Below are 20,281 nucleotides of genomic sequence, written 5' to 3' on the forward strand. Positions count from 1 at the left end.
CACCACTGTGTGAAAGAGAGACCCAAGAAAGACTGGAAATAATCACTGTAAGAGCCCAGGAGAGTTTACACTTTGCATGGGCTTCGCTCCATTTGAGAGAAGTTAAAGGGGAACTGGTAGCAGGCACATTAGAGGTATGACACCTGCAAAAACAAACAACACTAGAAAGATGGTAACAACAAAAGGTGTCTAGTGCTTACTGTGCACATTCTACATGGAGTTGACTCATGTGATCCCAGTGATCCGTGGAGCCACCTTGCAGAAGAGGAAATGGAAGCCCAGAGGCACTAAGTGTCCCATCCTGTCATCCAGGTGGTTACCAAGCCAGGATTTTAACTCAGGCCACTGGATCTCAGAGTCCCTGTCCTTCACCTCTGAGCATGAAGCTGAGGAATAAGGTACATTTGTGCTTTCAGTTAAAATGGTTCAGGTATGTCTGCAACATTTATAAATATACACACACACACACACACACACACACACACACACACTTATAAACTTACATATATATAAATTGACTTTTCTACTTACTGAGTGCTTCTATCTGCTATGCATGTTCACAATTTTGTGAATAGCTTCGGCTGGGTCGGTGTATCTCTGAAGCCCATCTACCAAACCCAGTGTAAAAACCTGTGAGCTGTAGCAGAAAGGAGCCCAGGACTTCAGTTTACCGCGCAGCCCTATTGAGTGGGTCAAGAGAGGGAGCAGGACTGGGGATGACCTTTGTCCCACTTTCACTAACTTCAGGGTTTTGTGAAAGTCAAAGGAGGTAGTATATGGGGGGCGGGGTTTGGGAAAAGGCAAAATGAAAAGCAAAGCGTGATAAATCCCCCATCTAAGAGGTATCTCGCTATGGTGGACTCTTGAAAATGCCTTGGGAGACGCAGAAATTTTGAGGGCCATGGGGGAGTGCAGCCCACCCTTTGTCCTCCCTCGCAGACCCCACCTCCTGGGACTATCAGGAGGGCTCTAAAGTATTCACGCTTGACTCATTTTCCTCTTGTCTGTGACTTCTGAGACAAAGTCTGGAATGAAATCTGCTCAATGAGATGTAAGAGGAAGTCAGCTGGAAGATTCCTAGTTAAAAGCAACACAAAGGAGGGCCAGGCTCTTTTCTGACCTCTCCATGTTTTACGTGGGGATATAACGCCTGGAGCTACAACAGTCATATGACCAATGAGGGACAATTATGGGACAAAAGGCAACAAGCCAAGGAGAGTGGATAGACAGAAAGGGCCCAGGTCTTTGATGAGTGTCAGGTCCCAAATCAATTGACTGCTGGTCATCAGATTTCTCATTACATGAGACTCTAAACCTCTTTATTCTTTGTGTCATTGTGAGTGTTTTCTCTTACTTGCAGCCCATATCCTCCTGAGATGGAATCTGGTTCCTATGATGGGGCACTGTGAAGGGAGGAGGGACATGGGGAGTGAGAATCCCACCACTTGGGGACAAAAAGTCTTTGCCTCTGTGAAGCAGGTCCAAGATGCACAGGTGAGCAGTCACCCATTGTTTCTGTGGACACAGAGCTCTGCCAACCAAGGTTGTAATGCTAGGAACATAAAACAAACACATAAAACAATCATAAAATGATTGTATGTGCTGGCTATTGCTTGTTGCTTTCCGGTCGTGGGTTACATGATGAGCTCAAGCTAAAGGTAGCGTGTTGGAAAGTAGAGGATGAGTGGGAGATACGGCCCGGCTTCTGCCTGGGGGGCTGGGGTCTCTCCTGTACAACTCCCTTTAGGGATAAAAGGGGCTGTGTCAGATGGTGGGTGATATCCTGCCCTTAAGGCAGACGCCAGCCCCCTGAAGATGGAGCTGGGCAGGGTACCAAGTTCACAGGTCGCAGACACAAATTCTCCAGCTTAACGTTTATATGTAGATAGGGTCTTTGGCTTAGTCAGTAGTCTATGGAATAAACTTGCTATAGACTGAATGTGTCCCCCCAAATTCATATATTGGAACTTAACTCCTAATGTGATGGTATTTGTAGATGGGGTCTTTGGGAGGTGATTAGGTCATGAGGGTGGAGCCCCCATAACTGGGATCAGTTCCCTTGTAAGAAGAGACACAAGAGAGCGTGCTTTCTGTCTCTCTCTCTCTCTCTGCCATGTGAGTACAAGAAAAGGCAGCCACCTGCAAACCAGGAAGAGGTTCCTCACCTGACATGGGATCTGCTAGGGCCGTGATCTTGCACTTCCAATCTTAGAATTGTGAGAGATAACATTTCTCGGTCTGGTACCACTCGGTCTATGGTACTTTTTTAATAGCAGCCTGAATGGACTCAGACAAAACTGGAAAAAATGCAGATTGGAATTCAGGGAATTGTACTGCCAAATAAATGCTCAGGCTAAGGAAGCTCAACCTCTGGGCTCCTGAACACCCAGGATGAGTGGTGACAGTCTCAGCCCCCCAGTGAGTGTCCTTGGTTGCATGCACCAGAACATGGACCTCAGGGTCTTCTCATGCTGTCATGCTGGCTGACCAAAAAGCTTGCTTCCCACGTCCAGGGGGACAAGATAGACAGGTGCCCCATGCTTTGCTTCTCTCCCCTCTTCTGAGGGGGGTTTGGTAGGGAGCAGTGTTCCAGCAACACATGCCCAAGGACCACACATAGTACCTGTAGGTCCACAAAGAGCCCAGTGCAGCCTGATGGAGAGGCCTGCAACATGATGTGCAGATGGGGCTGGGGCTGATTCAGGAGTCAAGGGAAATGGTGGCTGGTATGCTCCTGGGGAGTGCTCTTCATGTGCCATGGAAGGCATGGCTGGGCAGCCAGTTGCCTGGCCTGCTGTGGAGCTCAGGAGAGGACAGGGTAGGGCTCATCAGTGGGGAGATGATATCAGGGCACATTCCTGCTTTCTTGTCTCTCTAGGCCCTCGGGATTTCTAGTCAAAAACCCTCGGCCAGTTCTTTCCACACAGTTGACCGTAGCTAGTATCCCTTTGGAAGCCAAGGACAGAGCTCCATAGCCTTGAAATCCTTCTTGCAGATCCTGGTTACCTGGTGGCTCTTTGCAGGGTTTGTGGGTCAAGAACCAATGCTAAAAACAATGGCCCTTGTCTAGTCCCCAGACCCTGAGGTGCAGGGGTCTGAGCTAAAATTCTAGATGCTCCCCACACCAGTTCTTCTTCCTCTTCCTCTTTAACAAGGGGCCTTTGCAGACAGGGGCTTCCTTCTCGGGGGCTGGGCTCTGGGCTTTAGGAAGAACAGCAAAGGAACGTGGCTCGCAGTCCAGTGAGGCTGGCTGCAGACCACAGGGGGAAAGCAAAGCTGTGCTTTTTCCTCCTACCCTGAGCTTTATCTTTCAGTGGTAATCTGCAAATTGAGAAAGTGGTTAAAGAGAAGGGAGGCTAATTGCAAAGACAATGAAGGTAATTTGCATTCCTTAGGCACCTTCTGGTTTCTAAAGCCTTCTTGCTACTATAAATTTATTTGATTCTTATAATGTCCTATAACTGGTGGGTTGTTCCATATTTTCTCCATTATTGTATTGAGATAGGTGCACAGATAGGCCAATTTATTTGGAATATGATAAAGTGACTGAGTCAAAATCACTTTACTTTGGATTACTATGTTTACAAAATTATATTATAAAATTCATTTAAATGGGATACTTAATAGTCATAACATGTGAAGAGAAATTTTTACTTAACGACAGATGGATGCTGTTGATTATAGACCAATCCTGTAAGAAAAAGCATGGTTTGTTGTCAGATTGGAAGGGAAATGTTAGACTCTATTTGGTTTGGGCAATAATGAAATATAGATTGACACTGAATTTAACTATGAGCTGTGCATCGAATACAGATTAAAAACTGCTTTCATGAACTGTTATGTGGGATTATTCTGTTTGGCTCCACAAAATCCCCAAATGACTCATTTTTATAAATATGGTATATTGCTTCTAAGTGGCAAGAGATAAAGTTTCAAGCTGCTCTTTGCAAACACTTTTTTCCTGCAAATATCACATTTTGGAGTGTACCGAGTCTCTGTTTCCAGTAAATGAACAGCAAAATCTGTAAACATTGGTCTTAGTTACCTGGAGCTGACTGATGGCTGCATGAGCATTGCTGCCCATGTCCTTATTCACACTGGCATCCCCCCTCCATCTGTGACCAGTGGGATTTTTAGAGACTGCAGTATACTGCTTTCTAGGTAGTCTGAATGGGAGGCCTGAAGGGACAAGGGCAGAGTTCCTTGAATTCTCTGTGGCCCCTGGATATGTTTCAGAGGCCCTCAGGTTGTTTGCACTTAGGAAGAAAAAAAACCATTTAAATAATTACCTTATATATTGATTTTTTAAAAAAAGAATAGCCCCGAGTTACCAGGTGCCAGATGCTGGTTTATCTCAAGCAAGATTTGATTTGGGGTACCACTTCCTGTACCCCTCTCTGGGAGATGCATGTTCCCCGATGACCACCCTCTTTGGTCAGCTCTCCTTTTTGGAGGCCACACCAGCCCACCTGTCCTAGCAACCCTTCATCAATTCCAACTGCTCCCTGGGGAGCAGGGATGGTCCACCCTTCCTCAGTTTCCTCCTGTCAGGTGTGGATAGAAAATGGGGGGGGGTAGTTAATAGTTGTCCTTGGCAAGGACCTAGAATGGCACCTGCACACAGTAAGTGCATGCAAGTCCTGGTGTGACTATGGGGCGCAGAGCCAGCCCCAATGCGAATTTTACAGAGTCATTTGAACATGTGGTGGCAGGGAAGCCCACAGGTGTCAGGCCTGTGGGCCCCGGAGGATCCTCCCTGCAAGCTGAAAGACCAGGGTCCAGGGTGTCGTGGGGCAAAGGACTAACATCCTCTCTTGGAGAAAGCATGGATATGGAAGCTACCAAGAAAGGACACATCATTTTTATTTTAAAAGTCTTAGAGTGGATTGGAAAAGCCTCGCACACTCAACTTGCCCACACCTGACCCATCTCTCCAGCCCCCAACCTTCCCTATGCAAGCCCTTGCCTCTCCCCAAGAACAACCCTGGTCTGCAGGACACAGGAAGACTCTTGCATTTGAAGGCAGCTGACCTGAGCAGTGGGTGAGGAGTGGCCCAGGTGAGGCAGAAAGAGCTCTAAGACAGAACCTTTCAACAGGGAAGACAGATGGGAGGTTTAACGAATGCCTTTTGCATTTTTAAGCCTTCAGGAGCTTGCACACACAGATGAGACATGCTGGGCCAAGCAGGAGGAAGTGCGTGATGGGAAGAAAGGAACCCCATGTCACAGCCTAGAATACATTTTTTTCCTGATTTTGAGGCTCCTAGAACATTGTTCCTGAGACACAAGGACAAGATGGCTGCCCGCTGGGGCCTGTGATGACTGTATCTGTTGGCTTCTGTCCTGGGGTGCTGGGAGGTCTTGGGGAGCACCCTCCACAAGGTGCCCTTTGTGTGAGGCTGTGTGATAACCACACTCGACAGTGGGGGGACCAGCAGGTGTCCTGGAGCTTGACCTTCCCAATCTCACATCTCCCACCTCCCAGCCGACTCAGACTGCAGTCTGGGCCGCTTGCTCCTGAGCTTCCGGCCCCACTGTGGTCTGTGAGCCTCCTACGTTGATCTCATGCTGGAAACTGGAGTGTCAATGTGGTTTCCATGTCCCTCTCCTGGCTGAGATGCCATGTGACTCAAGGGCACAGGCTGGGACTTTGTTCCCTTGCTCCAGCATCCTGTGTGGCATGAGGGGACACTGGGGGCATGACAAAGAGCCCCATCAATGCCAGCCCTGGGCTCTTCTCCAGGCTGGGGACACTGGTGCCTGAATTTGGGGCACCTGGCATTGGAGTTCATAGTGGCTGCCTCTCAGCCATCTCTGTAGGAGCCCAGGTCACCTGGTGAGAAAGGAATCCAATGCCACGTACTCATTATACCAGGTTAGCCCATTTAACTCTCCCAGTCACAAGTTCCTGGAGTGGTGTGCCATCATATAAACATTCTCAGGTAATATTTGTTGAAGAACATCCATGCAGCTCAGGTCCACAGGGTTGTGCAGGAGACAGCTGGAGGCCAACCACAGCCTGCCCCCTGACCATGGGCCAGATCTGGTTCTCAGAATGCCTGGAACCCACGGCAGGGCTTTCATGCCCTCAAACATGTAGGTGGCAGTCCTGCCCTTTGCTCTGTGGGACCACCAGTGGGTTGCCCTCTTTCCGTGTGGTGGAGTTGTGAGGATTAGCCACATTCCAAATACCTGCTGGGCCCTGGTTCAACTACAGCTTGCAGAAAATTACTTTTTAAAAAGTCCGCCATCGGTTATAATGGGCCCTAGGATCCCTCCACACAGGCATTTGGGTATTGAGGGGCCAGGGAGCTCATCTACACGTAGTCAACTACTGATGGATGCACCATCTGTTGGTCAAGAAGGTGATGCCGATGAACTGAGCCAGAAATGTCCAGACTGGATAAACTGAACCCAGACGTTCTGCTCTTTGAATGGTCTCTTGGGCTCTGTATACACCAGACGCCCTCCCCTTCTCTTCTCCACTTAGTGATGCCCTCTCATCCTTAGCCTTCCAGAGCACACATCAATTCCTTCTCAGCTCTGGACACCTGGGCCTCCTCCGTGGGGTTAAGGGGGCTTCTTGCCAGGGCCAGGGCTAGCCAGTGCACATCCCTGCTTAAAGTGGGCTCTGCTGGGCTTGCCACATGGTTTGTTCTGCAAAATGCCACCTCCTCTGGGCGGCACCTTCATCTCTCCCCTCTGAGCTGAATCCCTGGGGTTCTCTTGGTCTCAAGGTTCTTCTCCATGTGACTGTGCACACGCTGAGGGTAGGTGCTGCCTGATCTTTGCACCTCCCATGTAGCATTTGCACAGTCAATGCTCACCCAGATGTACTGAGTGACAGCTGACTATCTGAATTGCCCTGGGATAATCAAATCCTTCAGTTATTGGTCATAACACTCTAGTCAGGAAGGATATCAGGACAGAGCAAAGGAAGTTCCAAAGAGAGGCGTAATGCACGGCTTGCAAGTGGGGAGCGGGCCATGGCTAGGTCTTCCTGCTGATGCTGCCCTTGCTCCATGCACCTGACTCTGGTTGGCATCTGTCTGGCAGCCACGTGTGATGTGAGAGAGAACCTCTCTGCCCCCAGCATTGGGTTCAGGCTGTGGGAAGAGACAGGCCTGATGGTGAGGGGACAGGAGAGGAAACTGGGGGGATTCCCCAGGCCATATCTCTCCTTCTGGTCTCCTCCTGGGGACCAAGACCACCGGAGATTGGCAGAAGCACAGCACACTTTGGTCTCTCACCAGTGAGCAGGCATTTTCCTTTCTACCTTCTATAGAAGTTCCAGTAGGCATTTTCTTTTTCCTTTTCTTTGCTTTTAAAAAAACATTTCAAACAGAGTTTGAAGAAGTCCCGGGTAGGAGTTAGGACATCTAGTTCAAGCCCCATCTGCTGGTTGGGCCAGGTGACCTGTGTGAGTCCCTCCTGTGTGGGGTGCAGTGGGTGCTTTGGGCCGGCTAACCTTCTTCCCAGCTCCGACATGCCCTCATCCTGGACGCGGCGGTTCTATGGGGAGGGGGCAGGTCAGAGGTGTGCAAGGCACCTTCCGCTCCACTGTTTATTTCCCATTAGCTCTGGTTCTGGGTTGGAAGCCAAAGTAAGATGTCATTGAATCTGACTGGTCCTCAGTGGAAGCAGAAGTGAGTCACAAACTTTGTAATGCTTCCACCCAGGCACCCAGCTGGGCACCCCGCAGGGCAGTGTGTGTGTGTGTGAGTGTGTGTGTGTGTGTGTGTGTGTGTGTGTGTGTCAGGAGAGGGGGCGGGGTGGGGGATCAGAGCTGGGTTTCACCTTCCAGGTAAGTGGCCTGGGAGGAAAAGATCTTCTATAAACATCTGGGACACTGCTAATGGGTCAAGGTCTCACATGGGAAAGAGATCCCAAGAGATCTGAGAATAAGCACAACTGTTAGTTGCTCCCAATAAACTCTGAAAATACACTTAAAATTTTTTAACCATGTTTTACTGTATTTGCTGATTTGTGTTTAGACTCATCCATTCACTTGGGCTTGAAGACTTTGGTATTCTCATTCTATCTTTATTAGTTTGCTTGGGCTGCTATAACAAAGCAACAGAGACTGCAGAGCTTGAAGAACAGAAATATACCTTCTCGTGGTTGTGGAGGCTAGAAGTCCAAGATCAAGGTGTCAGCAGGGATTTCATTCTGAGGCCTCTCTCCTTGTTTGTGGATGGCTGTCTCCTGCCTGTGTCCTCATGTGGCCTTCCCTCTGCGTGTGTCTGTGTCCTAATCTCTTATGAGGACACCAGTCAGGTGGATTAGGGTCCACCCACATGACCTTACTTTACCCCTCAAAAGGCCCAGTCTCCACATACATCACATCCTGAGGAATAGGGTTAGGACTTCAACATATGAAGTCAGCCTTTAACAATGCTGTTGCTTCTCCCTTCATGATACGCGGGGAGACCTCAACTCAGAGCAAAGTCCCCTCACCAGTTCACTGAGGGAATGCGGGATTCAGGCTGATCCTTTCCTGCGATTTGCCAGTTTCCAAAGTTATGTGTGACCAGTTTCCAAAGCATCTTGCAGAGGCGATAAGTGAGCCTTTCTCTGAGTATCATTATGAATTTGTGGACTGAAGAATCTTTGTCATGGCTGCCCATTCCAGCTCTGCTGCTCACTCCCTCTTATCCTACCCACTCAGCCCAGGAACCCTTCTAACACCACCCTGGTGGTTTCTGAGGATGTCTTATTTTCTTCTAGGACAAGATGCTCTGGGATCTTTGTGTATACTTCCTACCCTGGATCTGGCCTTGCTCTCAGACACAGGCGTTTGGGGGCAAACTGGACCTGCTTGATGCTGGGGACGGTGGCGGTGGCTTGTCCTGCATGGAAGCTGAGGAGGCTACAGGGTGGGACGGAGGGGCTTAGACAAGTGCCTCACTTGTCCCATGGGGCCTGCCAGATTCCAGGTGGTTGGAAGACAATGAACACCCTTCCTATCTATGCCACCTGAGCTGGATTTTGGTTACCTGCAGCTGAAGGGGTTCTAACGGGCACCAGGGAGCCCTATGAATGGAAAGAGAGGTATGGCAGGACAGGGCCAGGGAGGAGAAAGATGGTTTTCCTGCTAAATCTCCTAAATCTCCTCTCCCTCAGCTGCCTATCCTTGTGGGCAAGGATGCTAGCTGGGGTGGTGACTTTAGCATCTGCAAAATCTTCTCGTTTCCACAAAGGTGCTCTCTGGGGGCAGAGTAGCAGCCTGAAAGCACAGAGATACCGAGACTTTCTCTAAGGATGGAGTGAGAAGCCCTAGTGCCTGGCCACGTTCTCAGTTCAGAAGGGTTTGGAAGGCCATGGGTCCAGGGCTGCTCTCCCGTCTGAGAGGGTCCTGGCACAGGCCCAGTGCTTGAGGAGAGAAAGCCTCTGAACACAAAACTGCCAGGTGGCATTCAGATGTGGGGGGGCACAAGACTGTCTAGTCAGCTGCCTGGCCCCGGGTATGGCTTGCAGCAGGACCCCCAATGCTTCCCCCTCCTGTGGGCACTGACCACTGTCAGGACAGCATGGAGCATGCACCACCCTTTACCTGTGGTTGCCCCTGCACCATGAGATTCAAAAGAATTGAGTGGTGCTGCAGGACAGCCTGCTTATCTCCCTGCACTTAAAGAGAATGGGTTTTCTTTTATGGAGTGGGGCACTGATAGCCTCATGCACCATGGCTTTTTAGGGGACTGAGAGTCCAACAGCCAACAGTGATTTATTTCCAGACAAGGGGGCCCCGTTGGAAAGAATTCATTTTCTGCACTTTTGCCTTTCCCCAGATATAAGGTACTCATCACTGCTGAAAGAAAGAGCACAATCCAGATGGAACTGCTAAAACATCACATTGCCCCCTGATTCAGAGCTGGCTCACCAAACCCCCACCAAACACCTCGCCCCCTCCTTCCTTTGCTGTACTCCCTACTTGGACTGCTCTGCAGCTGGGAAACTGCAGGCGTGGAGCTCAGCTTTGGTTATCAAGAGGCCAGCACAGGTCCTTGGGGAAGGTTTCCCCCTTAAATGAAAAGTTAAACTTTCATGAAGAGAAGGTATTTGGATGTGATGGCTGGAGTGGCAGCACCCATTTTGTGACTATGAGGTTAAAACCACAGGATAATAATGGTGGAACAGGGAGAGGCTGGGAACCTGAATCCCTGAGAACATTTAGAGCAGCTGTGCCAGCCCTGGACAACCCAATTCAGGAAGGACTCCCTGTTATAGAGGTGGCAGTGGCCCCTTTCCCCTGTGAGGCCCTTGCAGCCCAGTGCTATTCAGGACAAATCTTCCCTTAGGGGCTTATAGCATGGCTTTCTGTGGTTATTTCCATTTTCCTTGGCATTATAAAGGCTGAGAAGAGAGGCTGAGTCTGTTCCTTAGATGGGTTCCTTACCTCTCAGCTTCTCTCCAGTACTCCCAACTACCAGGCAACAGTAATAACTGAAACGCTAGGATCTGGTATTTGCAAAGAGGCCCCTGCAGTCTCTGCTGTAGGCCAGGAAAGCAGGACAGCACCCCTGAGGAGCCCGGGGGTTGGCTTCCTCTGGTGATGGCTCCCTTGACAGGTCCTCTCTATTCCTCCCACCTTCAACAGATCCTTTTGAGCGGGACACTGGGCACTAACGATGGTCAGGAAGGGATAGAGTCAAGGCCTTTAGGTTTATCTTTGAAGCAACACTGAAGGATCAGGAGACAGGTCTGCCTTAGGATAGGCAATGCTGTTTCCTAGTGATTACTCACAAGGCCACTGAGGACCTCGGTGCATGGAGGGACTGTCCTGCAACGGTCACTTCATAGTTAAGTGGGGATGTCCCTCAGTGGGGGTGAGGGGATCAAGGGCAGGGCAGGGAAGGTGAGCGGGTTCAGCATCCGGGGAGGTGGGTGTTACTGCCCTGGCCGACAGACAGGAAGTAGGCTGGGAGGTCCCACAGCAACCCTCATGCCACACAACAAAGCAGCAGCAGTGCCCAGGCCTTTCCATGCCCACACTCTTACAGCATATGCTTGCTGTACCACAGTGACACTCGTTCAGCAGCCCAGCACTTCTGCTAAGACCTAGTCTGTCCCCTAGCAGCCTCTGGACATCACGCACAGCCTCCAGGACTAGTTCTAACCCACCTCTCCCTTAGTCTCTCTGTCTGTTCTTCCAAATTGGAATAATTGCTCCCTTCCTGAATGCAGCTCATACCTGCTTGGTGTATATCCCGCCTTGGTGGGATCTTCCCTACAAGGTAGTGAGAACCCTAAGGCAGGGATGCCGTCATCTTTGGGGCCCCCAAACCTGAATGTAACAGGTGCTTTCCATGCGTTTACTGAACTAACCCTTGGCCCCCAAACAAATGCTGCAGGACCAGTGAACTTTAGGCTGATATGAGGTACAGTGAGCAAGGTCACTAACTTGACAAGGGTGGCACAGGGGACATGTTGCTAGCAATACTTAAAGCCTAAAAGTCTGCAGAGCATTTGTGTTCTCTCCAAATGTATGAGGGTCTGACATGCTGCACAGAAGTTACCCAGCCGGTGGGAGCCACTTATACGTGCTTTGCTTCTGCTTGTGCAGAAGGTGGCACTGGAGTACTTGCTCTGTAGTGGATCGTGGGGCCTGGATGGGTCAATGTGCAGCGCTGGCCACAAGAGAACAGTGGAGGCAGGGACCCCCACCGCTCTGAGGAGTAACCCAGTGGGCGGAGCTGCAGCAGCCCAAGGCACAGGCACACAGAACGAAGGACTGGGACCAAAACTCACCTTTGGGAAAAGTAAGTTGTCAGAGGTGAAATTACTCTCACCTCTGCAACACTCCCCTGAGAGAAGTCAAGTGACAGCCCTTCCACCTTCATTCTTTTATAGAAGGGCACCTGCCTATTCACCTTGAAACACCAAAAAGCAGTATCTAGAAGGCCTGGAAGAAAGCTCAATGCCTTCTGTGAGGAGGGGACTGGCCATCTGAGTCCCCTGCTCAGCAACTGAAGATGTCAGACCTGGGACTTTCATCTTCCCTAACCGCAGAGAGTCTCTGGGGAGACTGGACAGAAGGGCCTAGATCTTGGCTGGGATCCCAGGGCCTGAAAAAGGTCCCCCACATTGCCCAAGGGCTGTGGTAAGCATTGAGAAACCCACAAAGGCCAAAAGTCTGAGAGACTACAAAAAAGGCAGAAATGCCTCTCAGGCCTTCACGGCTAAATATTGCTTTCTGTGACCCAAGTGAGATGTCTGTAAATGATGTGGAAAAATGATCTGATATTCCCATTACAGCTGCAGCAACCCTGCTTTCCTTTTCCTTCTGGGACTCACATCGCTGCCTGATTGGCCACCACGCATTTCCTCAGACCACATCCAAAGGCAGGGACGTCAGTCCTGCCTGTCTTTTAGTCCCTTGGGGGATTCTCTGTCTAAACCAGAAACAGGAGTGACAAGAGGATGAGTTTTCCCCTCTTCCCTCAGCTAGTCAGTAGTTAACGCGAGAAAACAGCAACCATTCCAGTCAGAATCCCACCATTTCCACAGCAAAGACACATATTGCACTGATGGAAGACAGGCTCCACATGAATGTCTGACTGGTGGCTTGGAATTGTGCAGTGCACAGCCTGTGCAGCTGGCCTGGAGAGCCTGTCTGCAGCACTGAAATGACTATTTGTGGGAAACAGTTGTAATAGTTTGAGAGAAAATATCAACGTTTTGATTCAAAAGCTTACTCTAGAGCAGAACTTGGCAAAATTTTTCCACAAAGTGTTAGTCAGTAAATATTTCAGGCTCTTCAGACCACACAGTCTCTGTGGTTACTACTCAACTTTGCCCTTGTAGTGCAAAAGCAGTAGCCACAGATAATACATCAGTGAATGAATGTGGCTGTGTTCCAATAAAACTTTATTTACAAAACCAGGCAGTGGGCCATAGTTTGCTGACCCCTGCTCTAGGGACTTAAAAAAAATTACCTCTAAGATGAATTATATCCACATAAAATATATATACACGTGAAAGGGGAAAATAGTAAAGGCTCTTTAAGTGTGGTAGGAATTATTAATTTGCTTTGTATTTTAAATTAAGAGTTGTCTTTGACACTGTTATTTCCAATGATAACATTTATACATACATACCCATTTACATGCCATATACACACAAAACCCCTCACTGTGCGTGGGTGTGCTCTCCATGGAGGACCCCACGTTCTGCCTCCCCGTGCCCTCCGATGCCCACCCCTACCCTATACATTGTCTCTCAGGTGGCGGCGGGCATACCTTGTTCTCTTTGTTGATCTCTCTGCTCCATGGACACAAGGGCAGAGAAATGCGCTTGATCGTAGGCAAGAACCAGAGGAGAGCAGTGGCATCTGTTGGGAGGCACCTCCAGGGGCAGGTAAATCCCTCCGAATGGGATTGGAGCAAATGCTGTGGACAGAAATGGTGAGGGCCTGTGGAGCCTGAAGGGTACATGGGTGGCATCCCTGACCACCCTGCACGATGTGGTGGGGCAGAGGGAAGGGAGGGTGGTCTCAGACCATAGCCTTAGGTGTCAGCTGCTCCATCCACATGGCAGTAAGCTGGGTGTTGCCCACCTGACAACGGGTGAGGCTCACAGGTACCAGTGGGATGAAACCTGCGGTCCCATGCATGCCCAGGGAACCTCTCACGCCCTCCTGCCTCCATGGCAGAGTCCTCCTGGCTCTTGTCAGGCTGTGCCCTGGAAACAGGAGGGACAGGGCTGAGGGCTTCTTGCTGTAATCTTCCCAGGGACGGCCTGTTGTCCTGAGACCTGCACAGGTGACCAAGAACTCACAGTGGTCAGCAATGACATCCACTGATGACTGCCGGGAAATCTGGGTTTTTCTGGATGAGCTTCTTCCTCCCCATGTATTCACGGAAGCATTTGTATACAGAACAAAATCCTTGCTTGCTTGTTCTATATTTTGAGAAGCTCTTCTGTTGAGTCCAAAGGAACCAACCAGAAAACTCCAGAACCAAATTGTGAGTCAGATGGGAAATGAGAGATGGGGATTGGCTCCTTCAGCAACTGGGACATAATCATGTTCATTCCCTTACTCATCAAAGAGAGAGAAGAGAGACTTAAACCCTCACTGAAATAGAATAACTCCCAGAAATATCTGCCCTGATACAGCATATGCTTTTTAATCATAAAGAACTTTGCCTCTTGGCCTTGGAATCAGTGACTCACTCACTGTATTTCTGTGAGCTGAATGCAACAACAATCAGTTCCGTGAGGCTTTTGAGGAACGCTTAGGTTTCCTTCTACTCACCCTGCTTTATCCACATTGGTTTTTTTTTTTTTTTTTCCCGAACAATCTGAAAAAGTTTTATTTTTGTTCTTTTACTTTAAAATCTTTTATTGGAAGCAATAAGCATATATTGAGGAATGTGGGCTCCAGTATTAGATCACTTGGGTCTTAATACTATGTAATTTTCTTTTTATTTTCCTAACTGTGCAATTTTCTTTTTTTATTTTATTTTTACTCATTATTTGATGTACTATATGTTGGCTAATTGAACATAATAATAAAAAAAAAAAACCACATTGATTTTTGGTCGTGTTTCTGCCCACGGGCTGAGAGGTGGGGTAAGTCCTCTTTCAAGAGGGCTGTACTCTTGAGCACAGGTAGGATGGAAAGAAGCATGGACCCAGCCTTGTGGGATCTGATGGGTACAGGTCCATGTGCCCAGGGACCCCAGTGAGGGGCCTGCCTCTGCTCCCAGAGAGGCTGAAGACCGCAGGAGCCCCTGTCGCTGGGCTGCACAGGGAGGGAAGTGGCGCTGGGCAAGACCAATGTGCTCCCAGCTCCCTCCTACCATGACAGCCGTGGCCCCACTGGTCTGCTTTGGCAGTTGTGATTTAGCATGAAGACCCTCATCCTGATTGGTAGGACTCTCTGGAAGGCCCACGACTTTTGTTAAGGCTTTGGTTTAAATTTAAGTTAGGCTGGAGGGATAAGTCACTGTCTGGCATTCGCCTAGCAAGGAGACCTTTTCAAGAAGTGAAGAAAGGGAAACATGGCGCCGAAAGGGACTGGCTCGTGCTGGTAATGGAAGTGAAGGGAAGGTGAAAACAGTGTGGGAGGGGCTGGAAATGGGGAGTTTTGTTGAGAGGCTGCGGCAGTTGCACTGGGGGTGACCTTTCTGGCCCACCTTCCCTGGCCCCTCTTCTTTTCCTTCTCCTTAGGTAGCATGGCTGCCTCATGGACTTCTCAAGTGGCCTTGCCCCTCACTCTGGCAGAAAGGCTGCCCTGGGTTGGCCTGGTTCCTCCAAGGCCTTAGTCGAGGGCTGGGGCACATTGTGTAGCCTCTCTGGGCTTCAGTGTCCACTCTGGGAGGGTGTGGGGAGGGCTGAGGGAGAGGGCACGTGCAAAGGGGCCGTGAAAGCCAGTGCTTGGCTCTCGGCGGGCGGGGGGCAGGCGATAAGCAGCCCTTGCTGTCCTTTCCTTCTTCTCCAGTCCCAATTCTGCCCTGTGACTTCATGCTTTCTGTCTTTTTTTTCCCCTTTGACACACATAGGCTGCAGAGGGTAGGAGGGGACTAGAGTGGCTGGTGGCCCTGGGATGAGGCCTGCCCTGGAGGGGTGTGGGCTCCCTGCCTACTCTGAGCACACAGGTGGCGGGTGGGAGACCCTCTGGATTTAGTTCCATCTGTTACTCAGACAGATTTCTCATGGCCACCTGCCATTGACACAAAGTCTAGATGGATGGGTGGGTGACCAAGAGTAACCCCTCCTGCCACTGGGGAAGAAAAAGAAACACATCAGGTCGAGGAGAAATGAGAAATACTGCAATCTTCATCCATACTGAATAAGGCTCTGTGGCTTTCTGGGATCCTCAACTCATACGTTAGGCTGTCTCTTCCTTAATTGGGATGTTATGTTTTCTGGGTCATGCGTCATATACGGCTGTTTTACTATTGTATCAACTTACCTTCTCCACCTGAGTCCCTCAGCATTGTATCTGCTACAACAACTATTGGTCTTCTTAATATATGGGCGAGGACAAACACATGGAACTCCTCTAGACTCTCGTACACGGGGTCCTCAGAGTTGTCCACACTAGGAGACAAAGCAAAGCAAGCCTGAGTTAGGGTGGGGGATGTTCAAGACAACACCCTCCATCTGGGTCCTACCTCCATGGACCCTGCCTATTGAGGCCCACGGAGGCCACCTCCCTGCCATGCCACCCACTGATGGCAAAAACACAAGACCCAGCTCCTCACCCCCACCCTGCGGTGGTCTCAGGGGACAATGGGAGAGAAGCTTCTGGTGATGGCTGCTGGCCACCTTTAAGACAAGATCCCCCTGGCGACAGAGGCAGCCCACCCAGAACACGTGGCGACATGGGGACTTATTATCTGGAGGCATTTAACAAGGAAGCAGTGGGGGCAGGAGGGATGGAGGCTTCCTTTTTTGGGTCATTCCTATGTCCAGCAGCTTGAGCTGAAGCCTTACTCATCAGGAGCACAAGTGTATCTGTGCACATCAGGTGGGCTGGTGGGGTCCATTGTTACAAAGATCTGGGGCCTTTCTAGGAAACACTCCCCCCAGAACAGAAGAGGGCAGTGAGCAGGTGACCTGGATTTCAATCCTCAGACCAGGAAGGGAGCGACTCTGACCCAGGCTACTTGGACCCTCCACAGCCCACACCCCTGAATCATGTCTGAGGCTCAGGGAAAGAGTTGGCTCCAAGAAATGCATTCACTTAGACTCAAGATATTTGGACAGAAGACTGTAGCCTTGATGTTCTTCAACAATCCAGCCACCCCAAGGGAAGAGCCCATCGAGATGAGAGAGTTAGAGCTCACAGCTTGATGGGGCCTCTGCAGCATCCATGGTGCCACCCAAGGTGGCAGCACCCACACAAGACCCTCAGGTGGCATCTGGACTTGTTCTGGAGCACTTGGAGGATGCCCAGGATTCACTGAGGGAGGTCTGTGAGCACTGGAGCAGGTAGGGCCAGAGCTAGCAAGTGAGGCCCTGCTGGAGAATCCAGGGTGGGGGGCCTGGGGAAATAGCTGTACGTTCATAGCCCACAGCTAACTCCTTGAATTACTTCTAGAACAAAAACTGTGACTCTTCAGGAATGCATCAATGACCTGGGAAGTTTTTTTTTTTAAGATTTGATTTATTTATTTGACAGAGAGAGACACAGTGAGAGAGGGAACACAAGTAGGGGGAGCGGGAGAGGGAGAAGCAGGCTTCTGGCGGAGCAGGGAGCCCGATGTGGGGCTCGATCCCAGGACCCTGAGCCGAAGCAAAGGCAGTCCTTAATGACTGAGCCACCCAGGCGCCCTGGACCTGGGAAGTTTTGTTGTTATTGTACCTATTTTTTTTTTAAGTTTGTTTGTTTATTTATTTTTGCTGACTCAAAATGTCTTACTTTTATACTTAAAAATACTTGACAGCAACCAAAAGATGACAAAAAGTTGTGCATATAGTATAAACTACTTTTTTGTTTGTTTGTCTGGAATCATTTGAAGGTAACTTGCCAACCTGAAATCCGGTACCTTGGAAGAGTTTAGGTGCATATCCTATGAACAGAATGTTCTCCTACAAAACTATAACACAGTCATCAAAATCAAGGGTACGTCCAATCACTAGTGCACTGATTGGTCTAATCACCATGACAGACCCCGGTCACAGTCGGCCAACTGTCCCCAAAATGCCTTTTAAACAAAGACTCCAGCATGCCGATTTTAGCTGTGGTGTCTCATTAGACTTCTCTGGTCTAGAACATTCCTCAGGGGTTCCTTGACTTTCGTGGCTTTGACGCTTTTGAAGACTACGGGTCTGGTATGTCCTTAGAGTGGGTTCCTCTCTTTCCTGTGATTAGATTGTATTGGATTATGCTGTGTCCTTCTCTCGGGGTCCTATCAGGTGGCCTGGGCCTTTGGACTATCCCATTACTGGTGACGACTTGGACCACTCCCCTTGGACCATCTGCCAGGCTTCCCCCTACAGAGCTACTCATTTTCCCTCCATCATTAATGAGCATTTTGTGGGGAGAAATTTCGAATCTATGCACATATTCTACTCCTCACCAAATTTTTATACATTTATTGATATCACTATGGATTCCTGGCTTCAATTTCATTCAATGAGTTACAATCCATGAGTGGTGATTTTGATGCTCAGATACGCCCTGCTTGGGTTAGTGTGGCTCATTCAAGCTGTGTCCTTGTAACATAGCCCCATCATTTTTCAGAGGGCTTCCTAGCCTTCTAACATAAGAATATGGTCCAGATTCATCTTTTAAAAAAATTTTTAAATTTAAATTCAATTTAATTAACATATATTATATTATTAATTTCACAAGTAGAATTAGTGATTCATCAGTGACATTTAACACCCAGTGCTCATTACATCATGTGCCCTCCTTAATGCCTGTCACCCAATTACCCCATCCCCCACACACCTCCCCTCCAGCAACCCTCAGTTTGTTCCCTAGAGTTAAGAGTCTCTTATGGTTGTCTTCCTCTCTGTTTTCATCTTATTTTATTTTTCTTCCCTTCCCCATGTTCATCTGTTTTGTTTCTTAAATTCCACATAGGAGTGAAATCAGATGATAGTTGTCTTTCTCTGACTGACTTATTTTGCTCAGCCTAATACCCTCTAGTTCCATCCATGTCATTGCCAATGGCAAGATTTCATTCTTTTTGATGGCCGAGTAATATTCCATTGTATATATGTACCACTTCTTTATCCGGGTTCCTATTGTACCTTCTCTGCTTCAGCCCTGGATTCGGCCATTTCTCCAAGGAGTTGTTTTTTGTTTTTTTCTTTTTTTTAAATAGTGGATAATGTTGTTTAGAAGCCAAAATATAATCATCACTTTTGGGATGTCATTGCTTCTAGACTCAGTGAATGGAGGGAAGGCACGTTGTCTTGTGTGTTCGCTCACATATGTACACAGATACTTTCATCCGTCATCTCTCTATTAACTTGGAGTGCACTGATACCTCCCATTCCAATCCAATACCCCAATGCTAATTCTTCTCATAACTCCCTTCTCCAACAGTGAGAAACCTGGTTTCTATTCATCTTAAATTATTTCCTTACTTGGTCCATCCCCCCATATGTAAGCAATTCCCCACCTCTGTTGCCACCCCGCCCCCAAGTTGTCCTCTTCACCCTACTGGCTCTGACACTCTGGCTTTGGTCTCCTGGGTCCTACCAATGCCCCCACTTGCCCATTGCAGATGTTCACTTTGCTTTGCCACACTATATGGCTTTAGGACTTAATTTTTCAGGACGGCAAGAGAAGTGATTGAGGAGTATTTTAAATACACATACACATGCCAAGTCTAAACACAATGCTTGTGGGTGTGCTTTTAAAAGTATCCCAGATGATTATCTTGTCCAGCCACAGCTGAGAGGGAGGCTGCTGGGTATGTGAGGTTCAAGTGCTTCCCGAAGCTGCTTGCTTGTCCCCCCTAAGTGCTCACAAGCAAGTAGACAGCTGAACAAGATAATAAGTAGCATGGACAGGAGGGAACACAGAATTACAACCTGCATACTCAGAGAAAAATATCTCAGTTAGAAATGTGGAGTGTTATTCCTTCCCTAATCCAGTGGATGGAGAGGTCAGCACTGGAAAAAGATGAGGCATCAGAGAGTCAGATATTAATGCTGAGAAGAAGGAATGGCAAGGGGAGGGGGAGCTGAGAGCAGCTCTGGGTTCTCAGTTGCATCTTCACTCCATGACAGAACACTCTGTTGTCTAAATAGCTACACAGAAGGGGTCTTGTTGCAGCAACAGTGCAAGGGTTGACCAATTACGAGACACCACTGTACTGCCACAGCATTCTGCTCATGCAAAATTTGAAGCAGAGCCATTGTATTTCAAACTGAAAAAACAGCCAATATTTACTGAGCACTTACTATATGCTGGAATGGTAAAAGGCACTGCAGAGGCCCTCAAGTAAGATCTGTCCCTCCATCTGTCTAGCCATTCATCCATCCATCCATCCAGCCAGCCATCCACACACACATCCATCCGTCTGTCCATCCACCCACTTGTCCATACACATACACATCCATCCATCTATCCACCATCCATTCTTCCATCCATCCACCCATTCACTTGTCCATCCATCCATCCACCCATCCACCCATCTGTCTGTCCATCCCTGGTTCTGTACCAGGGCTATAGCACAGAGTTGGGAGAGGGTGATGGAGAAGAGCCTGGAGCACAGTGACCTTTCTGCATACTGGTTGTGGGGTTGAACAGGAAAGCCAAATATCAACTGTGAACCTTCAGTGACCCAGAAGTTGGCAGAGAAGGTCCCAGCTG

The 20,281-nt window shown here is 48.9% G+C and overlaps 1 protein-coding gene across 2 annotated transcripts in view; it reads right to left on the reverse strand.

Moving 5' to 3' along the window:
* OTUD7A (OTU deubiquitinase 7A) overlaps positions 1–20,281 on the reverse strand; it is a 161,715-nt gene that overhangs the window by 13,910 nt on the left and 127,524 nt on the right. For both annotated transcript variants that reach the window (XM_088024970.1, XM_088024969.1), the window contains exons 7-8: positions 15,917–16,044; positions 13,239–13,388 (exon numbers count right to left, since the gene is read on the reverse strand). In XM_088024970.1, the coding sequence (XP_087881096.1) occupies positions 13,239–13,388; positions 15,917–16,044 (278 nt within the window). The remainder of the gene's footprint in view (positions 1–13,238; positions 13,389–15,916; positions 16,045–20,281) is intronic.

The sequence above is a fragment of the Eumetopias jubatus genome, unplaced genomic scaffold, assembly GCF_037043125.1.
Source record: "Eumetopias jubatus isolate StellerSeaLion01/CBP00866 unplaced genomic scaffold, mEumJub1_p1.0 scaffold_7, whole genome shotgun sequence".
In the NCBI taxonomy this organism is placed as follows: domain Eukaryota; kingdom Metazoa; phylum Chordata; class Mammalia; order Carnivora; family Otariidae; genus Eumetopias; species Eumetopias jubatus.